The sequence below is a fragment of the Jaculus jaculus genome, chromosome 1 (assembly GCF_020740685.1).
Source record: "Jaculus jaculus isolate mJacJac1 chromosome 1, mJacJac1.mat.Y.cur, whole genome shotgun sequence".
Classification (NCBI taxonomy): Eukaryota; Metazoa; Chordata; class Mammalia; order Rodentia; family Dipodidae; genus Jaculus; species Jaculus jaculus.
Window position 1 is genome coordinate 257,438,931 of NC_059102.1, and position 26,564 is coordinate 257,465,494.

Genomic DNA, 26,564 nt, shown 5'->3' on the forward strand with positions numbered 1-26,564 from the left:
TTCTATTTAAGCCTTTTTACGTGCATTTAAAAGGTAGTACTAATCTCCTCTTGCTCCTTGGGTGCTTTTTTCCAAAGGACTAGTGCTGTTGAGGATGAATGTAGAAATCTCCTTCTGGACTGATTCTGAAAGCTAAGTTTGGGGGAAATTAGTTAATGGTGCAAACTAAACTTCCACAAAATGTGTCTTTAATTTCAGGTTTTTTGTTTTGTTTTGTTTTGTTTTGTTTGAGGCAGTGTTCCACTCTAACCTGCATTGACCTGAAACTAATTTTGTAGTCCAGGCTGGTCTTAAATGCATAGTGATCCTCCTACCTCAGCCTCCTGAATACTGCAATTAAAGGTGTGAGCCACCACACTCAGCTAAAGAGCTGTTTTACAGAATTAGAAATTGCTAATGTGAACTGGAGAGAGATGGCTTAGCAGTTAAGGTACTTGCCTGTAAAGCCTAAGGACCCTTGTTTGAATTCCCAGATGTCATGTAAGCCAGACACACAAGGTGACGCACGCACAAAGTCGCACATGCACACAAGGTGGCGCACAAATCTGGAGTTTGCAGTGGCTGGAGGCCCTGGCACGCCAATTCTCTCTTGCTCATTAAAAAAAAAGAAAGCATCTGTTGGGCTTGCCTCAAAAAAATGCTAATGTGTGTGCATCTTCTAATAAAGGTTAATAAAAGGTTATAATCTACTCATTTGTTACATTTGTAGTACATATAATTTCAGGAAAATAATCCTGGTAGTTTGTTGTTAACTTCTATGATGATTCTGATGATGATTCTTGACATTTGTGGCAGGTGGACATGTTGAGTGAAATTAACATTGCACCCCGGATCCTTACCAATTTCACGGGAGTGATGCCACCGCAGTTCAAAAAGGATTTGGATTCCTATCTTAAAACTCGATCGCCAGTCACTTTCCTGTCTGATCTGCGTAGTAACCTGCAGGTTAATTGGTTGGGCTTAAGTTCTCTGCTATGTCTTCTGTAGAGAGCACTTTGTGTGTACTATCTATGTTATCTGTGGTCCATTTTAGGAATTGATATTGTTTAACCTGATTTAAGGGTTTTAAAACATGTTGTTGAAGCTAGGTGTGGCAGTATACATCTGTTGTTTCAGCGCTTGAGGAAGCTGAATACAAGGGTCATAAGTTCAAGGTCATCCTGGGTCACAAAGCAAAACACTGCCCCTCCCCCAACACACACACAACCAAAATAGTTTCATAGCTGTTGAATGAACTTAACTGGAGTGTATATATTTTATCGACACCATGTTATCAGCTGTTGATGAGTAAATCAGGGCAAAGTCCTTGGTTTCCCATGACCACCTCTTGTGCCATGGGATTACAGGCAGGTTGTCAAATCCTCCCAACAATTATTTAGGTGCTGGGTATTCTATCTCAGATCTAAACACTTGGTGAGGCAAGTATTTTATCAACACCAAGCCATCTCCCAAGGTCTAATAAACTTTTTATTTTGTTTTGTTTTTCAAGGTAGGGTCTCTCTCTAGCCCAGGCTGACCAGGAATTCACTCTGTAGACTCAGGGTGGCCTGAAACTCATACCTCCTACCCTAACCTCTGCCTCCTGAGTTCTGGGATTAAAGTTGTATGCCACCATCCCCAACTTCTAATAAACTTTTTAGAGCTATGCCATGGGTATGGTGATGGGGAACAGTTGTAAATTAGTTAAATAACCTCACAGTATTGAGAAAGCTTCTGATATTCAGATCACAGAGAACATCAAGAGCAGTTTAGCCTTTCTAGAGACTTTCAAAGAGAGTTTTGGAATAATGACACTGGTCAGCTCTATGGAAGTAAGTTTTGTATTTTGCCCATTTAGGTATCCAATGAGCCTGGCAATCGCTACAACCTCCAGCTCATCAATGCACTGGTGCTCTATGTAGGGACTCAGGCCATTGCACACATCCACAACAAGGGCAGCACACCTTCAATGAGCACCATCACACATTCAGCACACATGGACATCTTCCAGAACCTGGCTGTGGACTTGGACACTGAAGGTGAGTAAAGCTGGCTAGTCCACATCAAGTTCTCTGTGCACTTCAGACAATCATAAAAGTATAAAAAAAGAATGTGCTAAGTTGGTCGTGGTGGTATATGCCTTTAATCCCAGCAGCAGAAGTTGGAGGATCGCTGAGAGTTCAAAGCCACCATGAGACTACATAGTGAATTCCAGGTCAGCCTGAGCTAGAGAACCTACCTTAGACAATCAAAACAAAAAGAATGTGCTATATTTGATAGACCTGGCTGTTCTTTGGTCTTTCAAGGTAGGGTCTCACTGGCTGACCTGGAACTCGCTGTGTAGTTAGTCTCAGACTAGTCTCAAACTCACAGCAATCCTCCTACCTCTACCTCCACCTCTCCCAACTGCTGGGATGAAAGGCATGCGCCACCACACCTGGCTCTGGCTGATTATTTTGTTACGTTGGGCATTGTCTACTCAGTACCCAGTGAAGCATAAAGGAAAGAATTATCCATACATCCTGTCTTAGCAGTTAGTATTTTGGTATATTTAGTGTCAAGGTATATGCATTCCTTTTGGTAGTCCTACTTGCCAGGCAATGAAATATTGATCTTTACATATCCCACATTTAATAACTAGAACTCTCATCTGTTATTTCAGGAAGTGCATGCTACACCTTGCATTTTGCATCTTTCCTGGTTGAGTTACATTTGGTTTGGTGCTTAAGTACCCTGTTATGTGTGAACTAGCTCTACACTTGTTTATTTCTGCTGTGTACTTTACAAACCACTATTTTTAATTTGTCTTTGAATTTTTTAAAATAATTATTTATTTGAGAGAGAGGAAGAATGTGGGCATGCCAAGGCCCCTCCCTAATCACTATAAATGAACTCCAGATGCATGTGTCTCATTTTGCACCTGGCTTTATGTGAGTAGTGGGGAATCAACCTCGGTCCTTTGGCTTTGCCAGCAAGCTCCTTAACCACTTAGCCATCTCTTCAGCCCTGCTGTGGATCTCCTCCTCACCCCCACCCCCCTTGGTTTTTCAATGTAGGGTCTCACTCTAGCTCAGACTGACCAGGAATTAACTATGTAGTCTCAGAGTGGCCTCAAATTCTTGGCCATCTCCTACCTCTGCCTCCCGAGTGCTAGGATTAAAAGCGTGCATTGCACCACCATGCCAGCCTATGTTGTGGATTCTTGAGTGATATATACACACAACTGTATTATAAGCCAGATATGGTAATGCACACTTTGATCCCAGCACTTAGGAGGCTGAGGCAGGAAGAGTTTGTCCGGGTTTGAGATGCTGTATCTTATCCCCTGACCATTATTCTCTCAAGGTCTGGGAATTTTTAGGGGCATCCATTTCTACACCCCTTAAGGGCCTACAGGTTAAGACTTTTCATAGTAGCAGAACATTTGCTTTTATTGCCCTCCTGTCACAAATATACAAAGACTACATGAAATAAAGTGCTGTAACAGTAACAGTGTAAATCTTCATTAAATATTTTGGTAAGATACTTTTAACATGTACTTATATTTGGATGTAGGGTTTTTTTGGGGGGGTGCATGTACATGTCAGGCCTCTTGTGCTTCAAACACACACCAGCTGCTTGTCACCATTTTCTGTATGTGGCTTACATGGACACATTGGAAATCAAATTCAGACTGGCAGGCTTTGCAGTGAAACACCTTTACCCACTGAGACCTCTTCCTGACCCCAAACATAGTTTTTAAAAAATATGTAACATGAAAAAAAACAACTGGACAGAGGGCTCAGCTGTTAATGGCATTTGTTTGCAGTCCCTAACACCCATGTAAAGCCAGGTCCAAAGTAATGCTTGACAGGAGACCCTGGCCCACCTCCCCACACCCCCACCGCGCACACAAAATTTTTAAAAATTGCAAATGGGGTAGAAGAGGTGGCTTACTGGTTAAGGCACTTGCTAGCAAAGCCAAAACACCCAGGCTCAATTTTCCAATACCCACGTAAAGCCAGATGTATAAGGAGGCACATACATGTGTTTGCAGTGGCTAGAGGCCCTGGTGAGCCCATTCTCTCTTTCCTCTCTAATAAAATATTTCAAAACAATTGCAAACAAAGGTCACAGAAATGAAAATGTTGGGGTTCAGGAAACTACTGGTATCAGAGACCCAAAGAGGAGACACAGATCCTAAATCAAGTTCCCTTGATTCCTAGGCCGGTATCTTTTCTTAAATGCAATTGCAAACCAGCTGCGGTACCCAAACAGCCACACTCACTACTTCAGCTGTACCATGCTGTACCTGTTTGCTGAGGCCAATGCTGAAGCTATTCAAGAACAGATCACAAGGTGAGTCTGCTAGGGAGAAAGAGCCTATTTGGAGGTATCTGAAAGTATTTTGAATTAAATTCTGTGTATTCTGGGTTTTGGGTACCTTTCACATGTCTAAAAATATTATAATGTGATAGGGCGGACAAAATGGAGATTGTGCCTGCTCCTCATATCTAGCTGTTGGAAATTAAGGCACAAGTACAGAACTTAAAAACAGAATTGGTGCAGAAGAATTGCTTGTTTTGCAATGCTGGGGACTAGGTTACAGCAAAAGTTGTTTTTTTTTTTTTTTTAATTTTCTTAGTGGTAATGACAGCATTTTAATCCATAGTGTTGGATATAATGTGCTTATGTAACTCTGGGTTACACATGCACTAATACTGTTAGAACTCTTTCTCCATCTTATTTTTTTTTTAACTTTATTTTTGTTTGTTTATTTGAGAGGGAGAGAGAATGGGTGCGCCAGGGCCTCCAGCTACTGTAAATGAACTCCAGACGCATATGCCCCCTTGTGCATCTGGCTTACGTGGGTTCTGGGGAATTGAACTAAGGTCCTTTGCTTTGCAGGCAAACGCCTTAACCACTAAGCCATCTCCCCAGCCCTCCATCTTATTCTTATCTGCATTTACCATGTTACATAGACTAATTCATCTTTCTTTTGTAAAGGTAAAGCTTTATTAAGTAGATAACTAGGGAGAATTACTAGAAGAGGGAATAGATGCATGGTAATGAATTTGTATTTCTTTATGTGTTAACCAACCCTTTCTCCCCCCTCTCTAGGGTTCTCTTGGAACGGTTGATTGTAAATAGGCCACATCCTTGGGGTCTTCTTATTACCTTCATTGAGCTGATTAAAAATCCAGCGTTTAAGTTCTGGAACCATGAGTTTGTACACTGTGCCCCAGAAATTGAAAAGTGAGTTAAAAGTAATTTCATTACCTAGCAGTGAGACAGAAGAGTGTCAGTAGCTCTCTAGTTTGGACCTGTGTAAGTATGATGATAAACTTTGCTCACAAGTAAATTGTGATTTTCTCCTTCCTTCAGGTTATTCCAATCTGTTGCACAGTGCTGCATGGGACAGAAGCAGGCTCAGCAAGTAATGGAAGGGACAGGTGCCAGTTAGATGAACTACATATCCGTTGTGAATCAGCCTCAGTCCCAGTGCACCAAGTTCATAAACTGAAGAATCCTTTCAGCTCCTGATTTTCCCAGCCCTTTGGTTCTCGGGTGTTTGCCCCATCAACTGCTGGGGTTAGCCCCCGTCTATGTGGGCGCCTTCCAAAGTTTAAATGCATTTTTTTGACTCTTGGCCAAAATTTAGAAAATGCTGTGAATATCATTTTGAACTTGTGTAAATACATGAAAGAGAAAACTTTTGTCTGGAACTTCTTTGGTCTGTGCAAATGTGTCCAAGGCAAGTATATAAACTGGTACCTTGTAAGAGGCAGCTATGACATAGCATCATGTCTTCTGACAGAAATTCCAAGTGTCCCAAAGAACAGTAAATTGTTAGCTTTGTTAACAAATTTATTTTTGAAGTAGGTAGCCTAGGCTGACATGGAAACTCACATTGTGGTCCTAGCCTGACCTCGAACTCACAGTAATCCTCCTACCTCTGCTTGGATTAAAGGCCTGTAACACTTTTAAAATGTGAATAGACCTGAAAGTCAATTAAGTAGTTGAAATCTATGCTTGCCTTTTCCACAGCCATTTTAAAACTGGCAGGGTAAAGCAGTTTAATCAGCTTTCTGGCCTTATGGAAGAATACACCTTGAAACCAACACTCTTCCTGACACTCAGAAAATGGGACCAAATTTTACGTATTATCATTTCCCCATGACCCTACTTAGGCCTAGGGGAGTAAGTCTGAAGGACCAATAGCACCTTCTGTAAGGATTTTAGGTGTTTGCATACAGATTGGCCCTTGTATTTTGTAGCCTTTTTAGTTCCTTAGTCATCGTTTCATAATATCCTTTGTGCAGGCTATAGGTAAACCTTACAGTTATGTCACTTGAGTCCACGGTGTCCTTTCTTAGCAGCCAGTGCTAGTGAGGAGAAAAGGTGGAAAGCCTATAACTTGGCAGAACTACTGGGAAATAAATTCTTATCATTCAGCAAAAGTGGTTTATTTCCTCCTACTTAGCCATCATGTTTTAATAAGCAAGACTTTTTGAAGATAATGCCTACCAAACTCAGTCTCCTTCCTTGCCTCCAGAGCTGGTGTGTGCCACCAAGTAAATTATTTTTGTGTATATTTCTGTAATGAGAAAACTGTTGTATTTAAAAAAAAATAGTTATTTTTGTATGAATAGGTAGTGTTTGAAAGTAAATCCATTTATAATTTATGGCTAAGAGTATAGTAAACAGCTGGAATCTTAAAACCAGTGAGGTCAACAGGTCTTTGGTATCTTTGAATTGGTTTCTTCAAAGAGTTATTAGAGCACACTTCAGACAAGCAGTTAGACTGAAGGTGCAGGTAAATTACCTGTCTCCTGTGTCCATGTTATTAAATGCTTATTTTAAAAAAATTGCTACAAAATATCTATGTAATATCTTGTCCCTAAGTAACAGTAACAATTGGCAGTCTGCCAGTTTCAACCCTTAAACATGCCATTCTGACCTCCAAAGTTAATTCTAGCACAACTTTTGTCATTACTGGTAAGAAAAACAAAAGATCCAAATTTCCTTCCTTTTCAATCAAGTAACATCAGCTTACACAAAAAGTTCTTACTTCTGGTATTCAGTCAACAGGGAGCCTACTAACTTGTGAGTTGCAACAACTGATGTAAGATCATCTTCTGACCATAGCGAACCTGTAAGGCTGCCTGTTCCCTCCAGCTGAGTTTGACATAGACTTCCTTATTAAGTAAATCTTGCTCAGTTTTTAAGTCTGTGGCATACATTTGTAGGGTCAACAGAACGCTGTCTCGAAGAAGCTGTCTCCATGATGCTTTGAGGCTGGGGATACTTGAGACAGTCAGGTTGTCCTCTTCTGTTTCATCCTTTCCCCATTCATCTCGGTCTTTATACTCTCTGAACTCCTCAGCAGGCATACACAGTACCTAGAAGCAACGGTTTAGTCATAATTAATTAGGATAAGTGACCAGTATCTTCCCAAACTTAGACGAGACCCAATACACCGTAGGATCATTTATGAAATGTCCTCTCCATACATATCTTTAGTTTTATTTTGTTCTAAACACCTAAGTTGCTTATCAACACCACATGACTTACTATCAGCCCTTTTACCTTCAGTGTGGCAGTCAGCTCCTCATGGGTCAGCACCTCCTCACGACCAATCACAAATGCTCCCTCTTCCCCTACCATCTCTAGCTTGCACAAGAAATCCCAGCGCTCACACAGGAGGAGCCTTTCAGCTTCATCTTTTGCCCCTGTAAAAATTATAGTTAATACCATTTCCAGCAAGTTAACTGTTATTAGCAAAGGGAAGCCTGGGGTGGGCAGACACAGACACATCAGTATCACCAACTAATGAGACGCACCCTGCAATGCAGCATCACGGACTGTCACCATCTGAATGTCAGCTGTGTCATCTGTGTTGTCAGGATATGGCTCAACAAAACCGTACATATGAATCAGTTGCCAATTAGCCATTTGCCCGTAAGTGTTGAAAATCTCATGGCCTTTAGGAATGGGCTGAGTGGCCACCATCCGCAGGTAATCCTGGGATAAAAGGGAGGAGCGGGGGCTGCACCCTTCCCAAGCCAACCTCACAAGATTGTGTCCCTCTTGGGAAGAGCATGGGGCTGTGGCTGCATCTCCCATCAGCCCCAGCACTGTAGACCAACATGCTCAGTCTCAGCTGGGTCTGGTGGCTCACACCTGTAATAGCAACAGGGAGGCTGAGGTAAAGTTTGGATTCAAGAGTGAAACCTTGCCTCAAGAAAAAAAGATGGGTCTGGGAAGATGATTCTCCTTAAAGGCGCTTGCTTGCAAAGCCTGCCAGCCCAGGGTTCAATTTTTCAGCACCTACATGAAGCAAGTAGGATGCAAAAAAGGGGCTTATATATCTGGCATTCATGTGTAGGGCCAAGAGACCTTGGTATTCTCTACCCCCACCCCCATTTCTCCCAAAGCCTATGGGCAAATTAAAAATGAACAAACCCTGATCATAATAAAAGGCAAAGGTTAGTTGAAGTTATAAACACTAACCTTTTGTTTTTCAAGGGTTTGGTCTAGCTTAGGCTGACCTGGAATTCACTATGTAATCTCAGGGCGGCCTCAAACTACTACTACTTCTGCCTCCTGAGTGCTGGGATTAAAGGCGTGTGCCACCATGCCTGGCTTGTTTTTTTTTTTTTTTGGAGAGGTTTTACCACATTGGCTAGGAATTTGCAAGCCTCCTGCCCTCCTGCCCTGGCCTCCCTATAGACATGCATCACCATGTCTGGGCTTTTTTGGAGACCGTCTCACTGTAGTTCATCCTGGCCTTGAATCTTCAGTCTTCTGGCTTCACCTCTCAAGTGCAGGATTTCAAGTGTGAGCCGCCTGTTTTTTGTTTTTAACTTTAACCACATAAACTTGTGTCTTCTCAATTTTCCATGCAAAATTGATGCACACCATTCTAAAATGGGGTTACACTAAACCTGTGGCCTGCGAATATTTGACCTCTCCTCTGGAACAGTAGCTGTTTCAGGCTGCCGTTCAGAGGGCCAAAATGACCAGAGCTCACCAGCATGGCATAGCAGCTGCCAGGTGGTCAGGCACACCATTTAACACCAGTCACACAAATTATGGGTTGTAGTTCTTGAGACCACCATTCTTTTTGAACATGCCTAAAGTACATACAGGGGCTGAAGAGATAGATGGCTTAGTGGTTAAGCACTTGTCTGTGAAGCCTAAGAGCCCCGGATTGAGGCTGGATTCCCCAAGGACCCACGTTAGCCAGATGCACAAGGGGGCGCACGCATCTGGAGTTTGCAGTGGCTGGAGGCCCGTGGCGTGCCCATTCTCTCTCTCTCTTTGTCACTCAGATAAATAAAAATGAACCAAAAAAAAGTACATACAGGATCAACATTGGTTTGAATGAATCATCAATGGACGTTATCAAGAACTAGGGGTCTACTCACTGTAGAATATTCTAGATGGGCATTGTGATTGGCTACGTGGTTAAGTATGTCTGCAGCAGGCACCATCAAAGGAGAATTTGGCTCCTTCTCATCCTCCTCTTCCTCTAGTGGTTCTTGAAAGCTACCAGAGAGAACTTGGCTAAGGATTTGGGGTGGTCTTAGTTGTCCATAACGTTTTAAAGTGGAGCTCTGACCCTCCACGGCTCTATACACTGACCTATAGGCCATCACGAGGGCCACAAGCTGTTGATAGAGTTCCAGAGAACGAACACTGGGGCTGAAGAGATCAGGGTGGGCTTCCATGAAGGGCAGGACGACGGAGTGGTACTCGCTGCGGATGTTTGCCAAATCCTTCTCCACGGCCTCTGGGACGCCGGTGCCCTGCAGCAAGCGCCGCCGCTCCTCCTCTGGCCTGCAGGGATAGCCCACCCAGCTCCCTTCGAAGACACACCCCTATAGCTCGTGTTGCTGGAGGCCCAGTGCCCAGAGCAGGCTGACGCCGGGGCTCCCCCAACCTCGCTAGGCTCTCACCAGAACATAGGATGCTCCAAACGGCCCAAGTCCGGCCAGAGCGCGAAGTATGGGCTCCAGGGCGATGCTGGAGCCTGCAGCTCATGGAGCAGCGCCAGCAGCAGCGGCACCCAGCCCGACTGGCTCTGCAGCGCATCTCGCTCTGAGGAAGACGCCAGCAAGGGGGGGTCCGAGTGCAGGCCGCAACACCCGACGGGTCTCCCCCGCCCGTCCGTACCTACCTCGCTCCAGGAGGCCTCGGATGGAGCAGGTGTGCGGCGACAGGAGCGCGGCCCGCGGTACCGCGAACAGCAGCTCCCCGGACTGCACGCTGTCCAGGGCCACCATGCCGTAGCCGGCCACCGTGCCGTGCCGGCTCACCGCCACCTGGGCCGGGGGAGCGGCAGCCAGTGAGCGCGGTCCACGCCGGGCCGGCCGCGCTCCTCCACCCGGCCGTCCTCCCGCTCACCTTGGGACTCAGCTCCAGCCCCACTCGCCCGCACCAGCGCAGGAAGCCGGCCACCGGCTCGGAGTCGGGCTCGCCGCCGCCCGCCGGCCCCGCCACCTGGGATAAGCAAAGCGGGTGACACGGCCGCGCCACACACAGCGCGCAGGGTAGGAAGACACTGGGGACCGGATGGCACCGTCGTCCGCCACTCACCCGCGGGCGCTTGGCGGGGCTCGCCATGGTCCGAGCGCGCGTGCCGCAGTTCCGGGAGCCCGCGCATGCGCCGCCTCCTCGCCCCGCCCTCTCCCGCCCCGCGCGGGGCGCCAGCGGGCGGTGCGCGGGAACCTCCGGGACGGCTCCGCCCCTTCGAGCCTGGCGGGTGCGGGTCGCGGCCGGTGCTATCGTTCCTCCTCCGGGTCCTAGTTGCCCTAACTCTTGCCGACTGTGTTTAGAAAACGCGCATTCCGAGTGCAGAGAGGCATGTGCTGTGTGCTGCTTCGAGCCTGGGACCACTACGCCCTCCTTTTCTCTATCCCCAAGAGCTGAAACCAGGGAAGGGGATCGTGGGTAGACGCCTGGGTGCGAGAACAAAATCTGATCTCTTCCTGAGGGTTTGCTGTGCAATGAAGACGCCCATCCGGGCGGCCAGCTGGTCTTCCCATCCCCGCAACCATGGTATTACCCCAGAGCCATCCAGTTGGTTTAGGGTCATTAGTTGGATTAGAACAGTGTGTCTTGAGAGGGGCGTGGCCTAAAGGGCTTCCAGATCTAAAGTAGACCACTTGGACTGAGGGGCGGGGGGGGGGGGGGGGGAGAATGGCTCAGCAGGTAACAGTGCTTGCTGCTCAAACATTAGAACCGGAGGCTGATCCTTAGTACCCACGTTTAAAAAGCTGAAGAGATGGCTTAGCAGATGAGCTACCTTGCAAAGCCTAAGGGCCCAGGTTCGATTCCCCAGACCCCATGTAATGCCAGATGCACAAGGTGGCATATGCGTCCGGAGTTCATTTGCAGTGGTTAGAGGCCCTGGTGCAGCCATTCCCTCTCTCTCTTTATCTGCCTCTTTCTCTCACTCTATCAAATAATTTTTTAATTTTTCTTTATTTGCGAGAGAAATAGGCAGGGGAGAGAGAAAGAATGGGCACACCAGGGTTCCAGCCACTGCAAACAAACTCAACTCCAGATGCATGTGCCCCCTTGTGTATCTGACTTATGTCCTGGGGAATTGAACCTGGGTCCTTTAGCTTTGTAGGCAAGTGCCTTAACCACTTAGCCATTTCTCCAGCCCATAATTTTTTTTTTTAAAGTTTTAAGAATAGATCCTTCTCACTGGGCATAGTGGCACACGCCTTTAATACCAGCACTTGGGAGGCAGAGGTAGGAAGATCGCAGTGAGTTCGAGGCCAGCCTACATAGTGAATTCCATGTCAGCCTGGCCTAGAGCAAGACCCTACCTTGAAAAACAAAACAAACAAACAACAACAACAAAAAAAATAGACCCTTCTCTCCCCACATTTCATCTTATGCATAGCACATGGCAAGGTCTTACATTTTACTTGCTTCTTTTTAGCTGACACATAGTTAAGGACTCAATTATTTTTAGGACTCAACTTTTATTATGTAAATAAATGAAAGAATGGTTAAATATGAAGAAGCTGGGAGTGGTGGCTCATGCTGTAACCCAATTACTTGGGAGGCTGAGGCAGACTACTGAGAGTTCAAGGCCCTCAGGTATAGAGACCCTCCCTTAGAAGCAAACACGGAGAAGCAGTCTGCTGTTAATTTTAAGAAAACACAACAGTGACAAGGGGTATCCAGCTAAAGATGTAGTCCAGTAGCTTGCACAACTTGTAAGAAGACTCTGCATGAATCTCTACCACAAACCCGGGAGACAAATAAACAAAACTGGCCATGGCAGCTCACACCTATAATTCTGACAAGTGGGAAGCCAAAGTAGGAGGACTGTCAAGAGTTAAAGGACAGCCTGGACTACAGACTGAAATGCTGTGTCAAAAAACACAAATGTGACAAGCACTGAAAGTACAGAGATGGATGGAAACAGTCCCTGTTCTCACCTGGCACCTGTCCCCACCTGAGCTCAGGTCTAAATGCTGTCTCAGAACATTCCATGTGACAGGCACCACCACACTCTTCTTAGTTTCTTTATTAGTTTTTCAGTACAGTTAACTCTCTACATCGACAAGGGTTTTACATTTTGTCATCTCAAAAATTGACATCAGCCATCAGAATACATAAAATTAAACTCTTCACTTTGTACAGAGGAAAGTAATAAACTCCATTAAAAGTTCACCTTGACCAGAGACAACCTCCAATGGAAAACCACACATAGGAGGACCCAATATACACACACACATATATATATCTCATGTATAGATTTTATAGATATCTGAAGAACACAAGAAAGAATCCAATACGCGCAGTGCTGTCTACAGTAAGGGATTAATTCTATCAGCTTTAAACAGTCACATTCAATATTCAAAGGAAGCACGTGAGTGAGCAGAACTGGGGACAGGTTACACTTCACCGAGTGCTAGAGCAGTCTAGAAATGGCTTACGGTTTATAGAAGGGGGCAGCATGTGCCAAGGGAACATGGATATAGGTGTCCTCTTAGCTCAGAACACCCTCCCACCACCCTCCCCTTCCTCAGCCCTTCATGTTTGCAGTGTGCTCTCCCCAACCTGTTTGGAGGTGACAGTGGATTTAATCTGAGACAACAGCTCTGGTTTCTGGGCTGGGAGACAGATCTGGTAAGGTGGGTGGGTGGGAAGTGGATGGCACAGTCCCGGGCGACAGGAGGCAGCAGAAGGGGCTGGAGTGTGGGGGAAGCCACTCTTTGTTCACCTCCCACCCTGGGATGCAGCAAACCTCAGTACCCTACAGCAAGTAGAGGTGGTGACATCTCCCTCCCTTGGCCAGTTCTCGCCAACAAACTTGCTTCCCCAGTGGTACTTGTGGGATCCAATGGCACAGCTCAAATAGGGTTCTGTCCAAAAGCACCCATGGGGGAACCGGAGGCAGCAGAAGGGACTGCAGATCCCTCAGCTACCTGCTGGCTCCCAAAGGACCCATCACTAAGTTCTCAGGGACTACACACAGCGTATCAGCAATCCCAGTTGGTTCCTTCTGCCATCAGAGGGGACCAGGTGACTTCTGCCTCAGGGAAGGCCAAGAGGTGTGGCTTATAAGGGATTTTTGGGGTTCCTGCCCTCAGGGTTCTCCACATTCTTTCTGCAGCCTCTGCTTGCCTGCCCTACTGCACAACCCCTGCTCAGAGAGCACCAGGAAAATGGTTGTCTGGTCAGCTGGCCACCCTGTGGCTACCGTCCAGATGACTATTACCTGAACACAACAGATGTGCTTGGTGGAGGGCTGAGGGAAGAGGCCTTCTGAGGCCCAGGGCAACCCACCCACATTAAGGTCTGAGCTCAGCATCCACCATCTCAAAACCCCACGTCGTCTTCAAACCCGTCTGCCCGAAGGGTGGACCCATGCTTTTTCTTGAACGAAAGACTGATTTGGGATCCTAACCTGAGGAGGACTCCAACTCTTTCCTCAGCCAATCCCCACCCCAACTGTGCCAGAGCCATGTGTGTGTGGGGTGGTATAAAAGGGGCCATGTCAGCCAGTGAACACGCTGGTGAGGGTGTATAGGGCAAGTCCCTCACACTACCTAAGACTGCTCTGCTGAAGCCTCTAGGGTGGATCCCCTCATTTTTGAGCAAAAGAGAACTAACCCATTTCCTTCCCTTCACCCTCACAGAAATAAACTAAAGGAAAGATGAGCCGGTGCAGAGATGGTAGTGGAACCTTAGGGCAGGTGGATGGGCATTTTGGGCAGGACTAAGGGCTTCAGCAGGACACCTCCATGGTATGGTTGACCTGGCCCAGCCCCTCACTGCTCTCCGAGAGGGTGCAGGCCTGCGGGCGGCTGCCATCCACCGAGCCGGCGCTGGTGAGGGATGCGGTGCGAGATCGCGCGAGGCGGGTCATGCTGGCCGAGGGCACTGTGGATAGAAAAAGAACAGGCCTGAGGACAGGCAGGGTGGGCTGGGCACCAGCAGGTGGGAAAAGGACAATGCAAGCAAAGCAGCCAGCAAGATCTAGTCTTTCCACAACAGAGGCCCATCCCAAGCCAGGGCACCAGCAGTAGCTCCATCAAGCCCAAGGCATGCAAGGCCAGCAATGTGAGTGGGCCAAGGGGCTGCAGTCAGCAGGGCCCTGGACCCCACAAGCTGGCCAGAGATAGGGCGGGGACAGGGCAGATGCTAAGCACGCATCCCAGCTGTTGGGAATGTACTATATGGTTAACTAGACCTTCATCAAGGGGATAACAGAGTGGGAGACAGGATTTGCTTATGTAAGGACAGGGTTGTGGCCACAAGCTGTCCTGAGTCTCGCTTCGGCCTTACTCAGTTTTGCAGAGTAGACCTGTAGGAGGTGCGCTACCTCCCTGCACGACCAACCTGCCTGCCTGCCGGGCTGGACCACAACCAGGCACAGTGCCCGTAAGACCAGTCTGGTGCTACGTGCCAGAAGGTCCTGTTGTAACTCTCAGAGCTCTGGAAGCCACACAGCCTGTAGCAACCTAGAAATTAGACTGCCGTTCTAAGACCAGCCAGTGTCAAGTCCCCACATGGGTCAGAGCCATTGGCAGACCAGGGAATGCAGGAGACAGGATCCTGTGCACTAAAGCTGAGCAGGACACAAGAATGTTCCAAACCACAGCAAGATGCAGCTGCCTGCAGTATCGCACAGAGAAAGGAGCGGGGTAGGGGCTAGGAGGGTGTCCATGCATCAGGAGAAGGGCCACGGGGCTACCTGCTCCTCCACTCAGCCTTCGGTCCTTCAAGTGTGCAACTAAGAGAGAAGACACAGCCAGAGGGGGACGGGGAAGACACAGAACAGGGTGAAGATTGGGCCAGGCCAAGTGCATCAAGATGGACCAAGATGAGACAAATGAACACAGAAAAGGTTGGGGTGGGGCTGGGCTGGGCCGAGCCTCAAGCCCATTCCTGCTGCCCACCCAAGCAGCCGCTCAAGGGAAACACACAGTAACGAACGGCTGCAGGCTGGCACACAGGAGCGTCACGGCAGGACAGGGGCTCTCATCTCTCCCCCTTCTCCAGCTTAGGCTGTGACCTGTGTGTCCATAAAGCCTCTGTGGCCACATCCTGGTCCTGGCACCTGCAACTATTCTGCCAGGCCCTCATCTCCCAGCAAAGTAGACAGAGGTTGTACAATGTCCAAAGTCCCTCCCCAACTCCTGGGCTGCCTGGTGTACTTGCCCCTGAGGACACACTCCAGTGCCCTCAAATGTGGTTCCCTGATCACCACACAAAGGTTCACCGGACTCTGTGTATTGCACGGAACCCAGGCTCAGAGCACCATTGGCCTTTCGGTCCACCTTGGCTTCTCTTTACCTCCCTTGGAAATTCTCTCAGCCTCCTGGGGCTGCCTGATGTGCCCTCCCTAGGAGGTATACGCTGCAGAGACTGAAATGGGGTGGTGGCAGCGGGGGGCGGGGAATGTGTGCAAATTCAGGAGAAGTTTGCCTGCTGGCAGTTGTTGGGAGGCAGAGAGGACATCAAGGGTCCTGGAGACAAGTGGGAGCTACCAGAGTTGTGTGTGATGGGCATCCATGGGGCACAGGCTGGAGTCTTGTCACTGTTACCTAAGGGAAGTTCTGGGAGGGATGAGTCAGGAAGCTGTTCATATCCTACAGCCTGTATCCTTGGGATCACTTCCTAGGTTTGGTTTCCTTTGGTATCCTAATACCCAAAGGTCCCATTTGCCTTTCAGGGTCTCCAGACTCCAAGCCCACTCCTATGAGGCCAATGGGTGCCACCTTCCATATGTGACAAAAGTTTTTTTAGGTGTCCTAGGCCCAGTAGGGGGGTAAAGGACTCACCTCAGACTTCCTCGACAGGACCTAGTTTATGTCCTAGACCTGCAAAGGCTGGGTGAAGAGTCCGTTCCCAAAGAGGAGCCAACACTGCACTCAGAACAGTGCCCAAGGCCTCCTCCCAGGCACAAGAAGCTGGGCCAACCTAGGATACACACCTTACAGTGCATATGCAGCCTGGGGAGAATGGCTTAGCATGTGGGGCCCAGGTGACCCAGAGCTCACTCACTCACAGGTTCCTGATCACCTGGGCACTGTGCCACCAAGTCCCTGCCCAGGGTGGGTGGAGGTATACTTACTGTAGCCCATTCCTTGCAGAAAGTATTTGAAGGCCTCAGTCAGCTTCCCTGGCTGCAAGAGGACAGGACAGGCACGCACTTTGATTGGCTGCCTAGGATTAGTGGGGAGGAGGGGACAGAGAAGGCTCTCCCCCTCCCCCACCACTGCCCACCATCACTCTGGGTGATAATGTGGCAGGAGGGCCAAGAGTCTCACCTGTGTCACTTGAGGGAGCCCTCCAGAATCTGCCATCTGCAAGGGAGAGAGAGGGATGAACTAAGAAGTCCCCATTCCCAACATCTGGACAGACTCTGATGACCAGACAGCACACAATCCTGTTCCACATCTGTCCTCCCTATTGGTAGGGTCAGTGAGAGGTGTCTTACCTTCAAGAAGGTGGTGGTGGTTGGGTCCAGTTTGGAGTTGCACTCGACCTGAGGATGAGAAGCCAACTGCAGCACCACTCCTGCTCCTTGCCCCGTGGTCCAGACAGAAAGCAGGGTAAGGCTGCCCTCTCTGGGCCTTCTCCTGTCAGGGCTCTCCACACCCCTGGAGGTTAGTCAGTCCCCTGAGGGATCTGAGACCTGCCAATCACAACTAATTGCAGGTGGGGAAGGGGCCAGACACTGAGGGCCAGGCTCACTGGAGGGACGGGCGGGAAGAGCCAGGCAGTGGGGTGAGGAGGCTGAGGATCAGTAGGAGACTTTGAGGCCCAACTTGGGTCAAGATGGCTAGTGTAGCCCACTCTGCTTTTGCAGCCCTCCCTGTGAGCACTGAAAAGTCTGGTATTTTCTGGGTGACCTTGGGCCCCACAGCCTTTAGGCATCACTACTGACAACCACCCTGTGGCTGCCAGAGTTCCAACAGGAGGGGTGACTCTTGCCCCACCTCCATCACGGGTGCCTGTGTGGTCTAGTGGAAGTGCCAATGTGCAAGTGAATTGCTTATTTCATAGGAGGGCAGTATTTTTTTTTTTTTTTCGAGGTAGGGTCTCACTCTAGCTCAGGCTGACCTGGAAATCACTCTGTAGACTCAGGGTGGCCTCGAACTCATGGCAATCCTACCTCTGCCTCCCAAGTGCTGGGATTAAAGGCATGCACCACCACGCCCAGCTGTTTTTGTTGTTGTTGTTGTTTGGTTTTTGTTTTTAAGAGTATGAGAGACCTTAAGTTCTAAGCTTACAGACTGCAGAAGCTGCGGTGGGCAACAGGGTGGGGGAGAGAAGCGGGACACCGGGCAGCCTGGCCCTGGCCTTTTCACTTTCATGGTGAAGGCAGCCAGGCTCTGATGCACGCGAGGCGGTGAGGAGGTCCACACTCCTGTCTCCCACTCCCAGTCAAGACAGTCGCAGACTCACCACCCCGTCCTCAGCAGGCGCATTATCTCCGACCACCAGCATGACTGGGCAGCTGCAGACACAGAGGAAGAGTCCTGTCTAGCCTGGGTGTGGGAGTGAGGTGAGGGCTGCCTGCAAGGCCAGGGGTCACTCACCGCAGAGTCTTGGCATTGGGCACAGTCCCGGGCCGGTTGATGTCCAGGTCTCTACGGCTGCATGGGGTGGGAAAGGGCAGAAGTGGGCATCCCCAGGCTGGATGAGCCCTGCCCCCCAGGCCAACACTGTCATCTGGCAAAACAGGGAGCCATGGACTTGTTCTGCAGAGGCAGAACTTGGGGGCTTTTCTCACACATAACTTCTGTCCAGACCGCCCCCCCCCCCACCAACCTCTCTGGCTTTTCTTTCCAGGCCCCTAACCTTAACCCTCCAAGCACCATGTCACTTCTGTCCTGGGTGTTCCTGCTGCTATCCTGACCCGGGATCAACTGAAAGACCACAGATTTTTCCAATAGGTGTTTATTATGTACTTGCAAAAGTAAAGGGTATGGGCTGCCAATACAGCCCTCAGGAGTCACACAAAGGGCTCCAAACAGCACAGCTGGAGCCCTTCAAACTCATCCGGCCTCTCACTTAACAGAACTGAGCATGCGGGTACACTCTGTTGTGTTGTGTTGGGGTGCCACTAACATCCTCTAATGCTCCCTCCCAGCCAGTATGGGAGAAGTAGAAGAGTCAGGCTGCACCCTGGGGCATGAAGCCCCCCTCTCCCAGGTTCCAAACTGGGAAGAGTTTCAGGTACCCTGTTCCCTCCTCACCCCGGAGACCCCCACACCTGTTGTACATGTTCCAGAAGAGCTGCAGGTTGGCCTGGTTCACCACGTTGCTGATCTGCTGCCGGTAGCTCTGCACCAGCTCTGTGTTGTTCACCAGCTCCTCCTGGGCTCACAGGATGGGAGGGAACAGAGGGGAGGCACACTCAGACGGACAAGGCTCAGGCCCAGAGAAGACCAGCAACGAGTGAGTCACCCCCAGATCACACTCCCAGGAGGGCAGTTGCTGAAAGGTCTGGGAGGACCCATCTCAGATGACGCAACGTCATGAAAAAGGTATGGAGTGACAACGGTCAGAGGCCGAGAACCACTGCCTGCTTCCCTCCGGCAGGGTTGGAGAGCTAAGCCCGACCCGCTGCAGCTGCCCACTGTCTCCAGAGCCCAGGACTAGTATCTAAGCTGCTTCCCTTGCCTCTTACCTGGCTGAAGAGGTGGGAGAGCACTGTGTCAGGTAAAGTGCTGGTCAGGCCTGAGAGCTGCAGGAGCAGGGAAAAGCCAGCGTGAGACCCCAGTTCTCCCGTCACGTTTTCTCCCACCACGTGGCTCACGGCTCACCTTGGTGGCAGCCCAGTCGATCCAGCCTTTGCCATTGGGGTCGATGTTCATCAGCACCAGCCCCTCCACTAGGTCGGGGAAAATGAGCTACAGGACAAGGTGAAAAGGGGCTGGATGGGAAGTAAGGGGTACAGTGCCCAGTTCCCTTCTTCCCACCCAGAAAACGGGATATAAAATTCCCACTCTGACTCATTTAGGCAATTGAGAAGGTCATAGGAGGTGGAAACACTACACAAATTCTTCAAGATGTCACTGGTGGGTGGACCAACTGGCTGTAGTTGGATCCATGTAAGGCTCCCACTGCCAGGGGCCCTACTAGTCCCCCTTCCTGTTTCACTGCTAAAAATTATTTACCTAGAATCTATGATTATAGCAATTAGCTTCCATCCCTTTTAATCCATGTATGCATAGATGTGTTTGTATAGCTGGTTGTGAAAACAGAACCCAAGCCTCACATGTGCTAGGCAAACCTGGTGCCATATCCCTAACCTATTTTAATATTATTTTGTAGGTATTACAAAACTGAGTATTAAACATCTTAAAATCTTAAACTTGTTTATTAGCTTTTACAGTGAATGAAGCCCTGTGATTTAATTTAAGGAGCTGACCTTTACAAACCCTGTTTTGTACTAGACACTGGGAAAGAGACTTGCATTTTCTGTTCAACCGCTGTTCCCTGTGTAGGGGGAGCAAGCAGCAGACACACAATACTGCAGCCGCACCCAGTCTTTCTAAGGGCCATGCGGTAGGCTACAGGTAACACGTGGTTAAGTGCTGGAATTGAAACTGGAGTTGAAAATTCTGCATTAGCTTTCTGAGTAAGTAAATGTTTTGAATCTTTTAAAAGAAAAAAAAAAAAAGGTTCTGGGGCTGGAGAGATGGTTTAGCAGTGAGGGTGTTTGCTTCCAAAGCCAAAAGACCCAGGTTCAATTCCCCAGTACCCACATAAAGCCAGATGCACAAGGTTGCACATGCATCTGGAGTTTGTTTGCAGTGGCTGGAGGCTCCAGTGCATCTATTCTCTCTCTGTGTCTCTCATAAATAAATCAAGAAATAAAGAATTTTTAAAGGTTCTGATTTTAGAGATGAAATTCATGCCATGACCTGATATTTTTCAAATGTGCTTTTTAAAACCTCACAACCGTAACATAAATGTAATTTTTTTTTTTTTTTGGTTAAAAGACTGGAACCTTGATCAGTGAAGGATGATCCTTATTTAGTGAGCACAGCAATCAGTTGTATGCATGCTGCTAACAGAAATCTTGGCTTTGGAAAACATAACAGTTAACAGGTTATAGTCAATCATCTTGAGGAATCATGGGGAAAGTAACTGCTCTTCTTGTGCATGTGTGTTAGAGATGGTCCTAGGTCCTTGCACATGCTCAGCAAGCATTCTACCACTAAGCCATATGCCCAGAATTCCCTCCCCTTTTAAGTAAATTTCCTTGGGTGGGGGGGAGAATTTTCTAAGGAAGGAAGTGGGAGGGGAAAGAGGAGGAAGAAAGAGGGGGTTCCCCCTTGTGATCCAGAGGTCACCCCCTGGCCTGAGTTGAGATTGCAGGTAGGGACGGGGGACTCACTGCAAACTTGGCCAGCACGTAGGCCCCAGCTCCCACTCCAATGCCAATCACGTACTTGAACCTGGTACACAGAAGAGCTAGTTACTCCAGGGCTAGGGCGTCATCCTGAATCAAACCCCACCAGAGCCAGTCCCGCCCACAGCCTACAGCTCTGCAGCTCTCGGCCGGAGATGAGGGGTTCCATGGTGTGGGCACCTGTCAGCCCCCAGCCCAGCCGGGGGTTGGGACTCACCCAAAGTGCTGCACCACACTGGGGAGCATGGCGGCTAGCTGCTCCATGGAGGGGAACTGGTACCTGCCGGCAGAGCATGAGGTCAGGACCCCAGGTGCAGCTGGGGTACAGAGATGGGGACAGGGAAGTGGCACAGGGGTACCTTACCCCTGAGGAAACTGTGACGCCCCCACTTGCTGCCCAGGGGCATCCACATGACACACCACAAAGTGCTTGGTGATCTCCTGCATGTCATCGAAGTTGAAGAAGGTATTGAAGCACAGCTTGTCTGCAAAAACACACCTCTCAGCAGCTGGCCGGACACACGGACACAAGGACTCGGGGCTGGCGGGGAGGCCTCTCTGCTGTTGCAGATTTGAGGCAGGGCTGGGCAGGGCACCACAGAGTCAGGCTGCACTTACGATTGAGGCCTACGTCATGGTAGGTGAGGATGGCAGGGCGGTTCCCTTTGGGGGAACCCCGGATTACCACATGCAGAAGACCATAAGGCGTCTCAATGTCATGTTCCTGGAGAAGACAGATGGGTGTTGGATTTTCTCGGCAGTCTCCACCTCTGGTTCATTTGGGCAATGAGGTGATGGGGCCCGTGGTGGGACCCCCAACTAGGATATCCTGTTCTTGTCACCCCAAGCATCCCCCCAAACAAGACAATGGAGCCTCTTCTCAGAGGTATTCAACATGGCAACAACTAAACTATATGGGTCCTAGTCCCCTCTGTAAACCTTCCCTCCACTGCCTGGGGCCTTTCCCCAGGGGGCTCCAGTGCTTGAGGGGGGCTCTGCCACTCCGGCCTGAGCCCCTTCCTTGCTTGGAACCCTCAAAGGTTCATCACTTCTGCTGGGAAATGACCTCTGTACCCCTTCCTAGAATCTGCAGTGGCCACCCCTATCCCAGCCAAATCCTGTCCCCGGTTCCCCACCCTGATTGCCCTTCCCCAAGATCCAGACATCCTGACGCTGCCCTCACAAAGGGCTGGGTTATACACGCCTCCCCGGAGGCCAGCTGCAGCAGTGCCTGCTGCGGGGCCCTAGTGCTCCAGGGGTCTGGCTCCACCCCTGACTGTGTGACTGAGCAGCTTCTTCCCTGAGAACCATCTTATGGGGGCTTTGTGAGAGCTACTGCATTAGCACTTGTGACAGCACCCTAAAAGGGGGCTACTGGGCCTGGGAAACCCTTAAGCCTTGCTCTGACAGGGATGCCTGCTGGCTGGTCCTTTGGCAAAGTGGCCATTCTGTACACTCAGTCAAGAAACTCCAAGAGGCTTGTCGGGGCTGGAGAAACAACCCAGCCCTGCACCATAGGCAGCCCTGGGACCGTAAGCTGGTGGCCTAGACTTGGATGTGGGGCTGGGATCAAGCACTGGTGGGAAACAGCAAGTGACTGAGCACTGGATCTCAGAAGGGCTTTCTGTGTGCTACGCAAGGGAGAAGGAACCCTAGGTTCCATGTTGTAGACAGAGACACTAGGTTCCAAGAGGGGAGACATGGGCTGCAGGAGCCAGTGTCTCAAGGCCTGGCTGTCTTGGTGTGGTCTCAAGGGACCACTGTTCAAGGCTAGGGGTCCACAGGCCACACCCTGGGATTCATATTCTGCTTGGAGCTTCTTGTCCTCCACGTGGTCCCGGGCTCACAGGCCCGTCCTCTCAGGACCCATCAGGCCAAGGCATCCTGCTCAGCATTTCCTCACTTAAGCCTCCCTGGACCCATGCCTTCTGCAGCTTCCTTTGTAGGAGGACACAGGCTCCAAGGGCAAGATGCACCAGGCTCTGCCTTAAGCACTCAGTTTTCTGCGAGGGGAGACAATTCCATTCAAAGGACCTCCTGAGCTGGCACCCGGCCCCCAACAGCTATCTATCCCCACAGGGGCTCTATCACAATCCCATTGGTCACTTCACTGTCCTGTTGGCGCTGGAGGTAGGGGGAGGGGTGCACAGTGCAAAAGCATCAGTGACAGCAAAGGGACAGGTCTCCAGGCAGGGTCAGCCCTTTCTCTGCAAGGATGACAGAACCCAGACCCCCACCCTCCACGGGTGTGTATGAGGGGTGTCTACTCTGTGGCTGAGGAGGCCCTGGCAGTCCCTTCCCAGCCCTAGTGAGGCTGCCCACATTCAGATGCGTGCCAACCCTGTTAAAGCTCATCTCCCCGTGGGAAAAGGGCTCGGTTCTGGGCATGCTGAGGGAAGAGGTGCTGGCTAGATCCTGTCCTGGGGCCTAGTGACCTTGGATGAATGTCCCACCGACCTCCCTCAAGGCCACCCCTCAATCTGAGCCTGATGGGAGCTGAGCATCTCCATTGCTGGGGTGCTGCTCAAAGTGGGAGGAAGCCTCAAGAGCCACAGCCCAGTAGGCTGTGAACCTATCAATTGCCAGGGTCAAACACTCCCATTGGCTCCCAGTGACGTCAGAGCTCTCCCCCCACCCGGTCCCGCCTCCAGGTGGGCGCAGGAGGGATGCACTGCGGCAGGCAGGCAGCAAGGAGGGGGCTCTGATATTCCCTCCCAGCACATCGCCCCTCGCCAGTGACCTTGAGGGCTGGGGGAAGGGGCTCAGGGCTGGGCTTGGTGCAGCTCTTCAGCAGTATAGAGTCAGGGCTGAGGGTCTGCATGGGTGGGTGGATGACATCAGGAACCAGGCAGGGAAGGGGGGATGGAAGTGATATAAGGGGCACAGGATGTAGGCAGGGCAGCTCTGCCCTTTCCTCTCCCTCCTAGAAAAACAAAACACTATAGAGTTTGGGTATCTGCTGGCCCTCCCCAGGGCAAGAGGAGGTACCCTGTGGCCCCACACCCTTCCAGGTCACTGGTTCCACAGCTGCCTTCCCTAACTTGCAAAATAAGGAATAAGGCCTCCTCCTTGTGCCCTCCATTTGCCTGAAGGTCCAGACTTCTGCCCTTCTGCCTGGCACCTTAATGCCCTGGGGGCGTACAAGCGACTCCTCAGGAAGGCAGTGGCTGACCCTTCCTTCACCCCAGGGTGTGCAGTCGCCTCTACCCAGCACCCAGACAACCCCCACCCCCACGGCGACAGAAACCGCAGACACAGCCCCCAGACACACAGAACGTGCCGGGAACATGCCAGGGAGCTCCCAGAGGACAGCCTCCGAGCCCACCAAGTCCCTAGGAAGATACCAGCAAGCACACGCTACAGGACACAGGTCAGCAGGTGCCCACACACTGGCGCGGGGCTCCACGGGGCAGACAAGTCACCATGTACTCACCGCATTTCCCCCAGTCATCACCCCTCCCATTCCTGCCCTCCCCCCACCAGGGCCTGAACAGCAGCTGCCTTCTACTATCGCTGCAGAACAGGGTCACCAGAGAGGCATGAGCCCAGGAGGAGCTGCCAGCAGACATGGGCAGGACACCCTGTCCTTCTGCAGGTCACAAGGATGCTCCATCTTCCCTGCCCAACCCACGGTCACCAGGTCCCTCACTCACCCCATCCCAGCACTCCGGCATCTTGCTGAGGGAGGGAGTTCTCAGGACCAGAACGGGCACACAAAGGCCTGAGTCACTCAGTCTGGAGGGAGCGTGTAGCCTGGGTGAGAGGCTTCAGTTCTATGATGGGGCGCAGCTCCCAGGACCATTTATAAGCAGGTCCTGGCCCAGCCCAGGCCAGCCCCTCCTCCCTGCACGGTTTCTGAGCAGCCACTTGCTCACCCAGAGTGCCTGCTTCCAGATTGGCTGTCAGGAGACAAATCTGGCTCCAATTGGCTTGCCAGGTTCTCACTCACCCTGCCTCCATCCTGCTTCCCCTGTCCTGGCAACACTGCCTCCTTGATGGTTCCAGCCCCTGCAGCTCGCTAATGATGACAACCCAGGCAGTCTCCATCAGCGGCCGCTGCACCTGTCTCCCAGGAGGATGCAGTCAGGGCCACATAGGCTTCCTCATGTCCCGCATGAAGGGACCTCTCCCAGACATATACTGATGCAGGGGGGAGGGGCAGGCAGAGTTAGAGGTGCAGTAATACAGATCTTCCCCAGACCTACCCTTGGCCCATCTCCTGGAACCCCCAAGGCCTAGCTCTGCAGCCAGATGGCCTGGGTTAAATTTGAGGACAGCAGGGGGAGAATGCTGCTGCTTTTTGGAGCAACTTAGGTCAGCACCTGTTTTGGGGTCTGCTACCTCTCCATCCACAGGGTCTCTCTCTCTCTCTCTTCCCCATCTCACTTGAATCATATGGATGCCTAGGGCTACCCTACAGAACTTAAAGTAGGGCTCCGGGGCCTGAGGGAGGCCAACTGCAGGAACAGGGGTACAGTGGGGCGCATACCAGCTCTGGCCTCCTCTCCCCACCTCCATCCTGCTGCAAGGGGCTGGAGGCTTCAAGGGAAAGGATGAGGGCCAAGAGGCAGCCTATCCAAGCTGACATGCCTGCCTCCTGCACACGTACCTGCTTCTCTCTCCTGGAGCCATCCAGCATGGGGCTTACCTCCCAGTTCTCTGGAAAGTGCTCTCCCCCTTCCCCCCCCCCCCCCCAGGCTCCATGGCCTCTTGTCCTGGTCAAAGAGGCTGGCAGTGGCAGGCTGGTCCAATACACAGACAGAGCACACAGAGGAACAGGGAGCCAAGAAGAGCAGAGGAAGAGAGGAAGTAGGCCAGGGAGGTAACAGGAGGGAGCCTGAGGGCTGAAACAACAGGAGTAACAGAGAACAAGGCAGGAATGGGGCGCCCATGCTCTCATTCTGTCTCCTTGGTCGAGAAGTACATTGCTGGTCCCTGCTTGTGCTGACAACTCTATGCTGGTGTGGCTCTGGGAAGATGGCCAGCTCCTGTGACCTGCTCTGCACCGGTGGGGTGTGCCATTCTTGGTGACAACCTCTGTCTGGAGTACCAACAGCTTTCCCCCCCTGCCCCACCTCTGACCCTCACTCCTTCATTGCCAGGGCTTCCCACTCTGCTGGACAGGGCACTGTGGGACCTAGATTCTCAAGGCCATTTCTTGGTGAAGGGCAACATATGTTAAAAAGGCTCCTTTCTATTCACCCTGGGAACAAGCCACAGAGGCAGTTTTCTTCTCTCTCTCATTTTTTTTTTCTTTTTCTTAAAAGAGTGACTGGGATTTATTTGGTTTCACCAGGCCCCTCCTTCAGGGCCTGTCCATTCACACACTCCCACTCGCATTGGGAACACAGAACAGAGAATTCCCTGGCTTGCCTGCTCTGATTTCCAGTTGTCCCGTTTGACCAGACTTAGCCTCCTGGGCACATTCCCCCATCCCCCCTATTTCTCCTCCTGGGCTTCCATGAGACAAGTCTCATTCTTTCCTCTTCACCCAGAGCCCCGCATTCCCAGAGGATCTGGGTATGGGCACAAGGCTTGCGGGAAGCCTCCCTCATGTCCTTGAAGAGGCGCATGACCAAGGGACTAACACACAGGCCTGCATCCTTGCTCTTGCTGGTGAGCTGCTTGCTGGGGGAGGAGCCAGCAGGCAACCCCATTTCCTGCACAGCAACCCCTTTGTCTAGACCAGACTGCCGCT

The 26,564-nt window shown here is 50.6% G+C and overlaps 3 protein-coding genes across 12 annotated transcripts in view; 1 reads left to right on the plus strand and 2 right to left on the minus strand.

Annotated features, from left to right (window-relative positions):
- Nucleotides 1-5,684, plus strand: part of Cnot1 (CCR4-NOT transcription complex subunit 1) — a 133,159-nt gene extending 127,475 nt beyond the window's left edge. For all 9 annotated transcript variants that reach the window (XM_045155570.1, XM_045155569.1, XM_004663489.3 and 6 more), the window contains exons 45-49: nt 796-945; nt 1,838-2,018; nt 4,185-4,317; nt 5,080-5,214; nt 5,344-5,684. In XM_045155570.1, coding sequence (XP_045011505.1) covers nt 796-945; nt 1,838-2,018; nt 4,185-4,317; nt 5,080-5,214; nt 5,344-5,422 — 678 coding nt within the window. In that variant the 3' untranslated portion in view covers nt 5,423-5,684. The remainder of the gene's footprint in view (nt 1-795; nt 946-1,837; nt 2,019-4,184; nt 4,318-5,079; nt 5,215-5,343) is intronic.
- A 124-nt stretch (nt 5,685-5,808) lies between these two features.
- Setd6 (SET domain containing 6, protein lysine methyltransferase) lies at nt 5,809-10,212 on the minus strand. 2 transcript variants are annotated; one of them, XM_045155591.1, is made up of 6 exons: nt 9,921-10,212; nt 9,607-9,822; nt 9,390-9,510; nt 7,803-7,983; nt 7,549-7,691; nt 5,809-7,361 (listed from the first exon to the last, which is right to left on the minus strand). In XM_045155591.1, exons 1-6 carry the CDS (start codon nt 9,926-9,928, stop codon nt 7,059-7,061), a joined length of 972 nt encoding a protein of 323 aa, XP_045011526.1. In that variant the 5' UTR covers nt 9,929-10,212; the 3' UTR covers nt 5,809-7,058. The 2 variants fall into 2 exon arrangements, with proteins under 2 accessions (XP_045011526.1, XP_045011523.1); XM_045155588.1 differs by having other exon boundaries at nt 9,607-9,801; nt 9,921-10,211.
- Nucleotides 10,213-12,495: 2,283 nt separating this feature from the next.
- Nucleotides 12,496-24,694, minus strand: Ndrg4 (NDRG family member 4). The gene is made up of 14 exons (XM_004663497.2): nt 24,520-24,694; nt 21,485-21,590; nt 21,231-21,351; nt 21,084-21,146; nt 20,852-20,912; nt 19,272-19,358; nt 19,136-19,192; nt 18,719-18,822; nt 18,042-18,098; nt 17,908-17,959; nt 16,937-16,984; nt 16,767-16,802; nt 16,571-16,622; nt 12,496-14,373 (listed from the first exon to the last, which is right to left on the minus strand). Exons 1-14 carry the CDS (start codon nt 24,538-24,540, stop codon nt 14,219-14,221), a joined length of 1,020 nt encoding a protein of 339 aa, XP_004663554.1. The 5' UTR covers nt 24,541-24,694; the 3' UTR covers nt 12,496-14,218.
- Nucleotides 24,695-26,564: the final 1,870 nt, after the last annotated feature.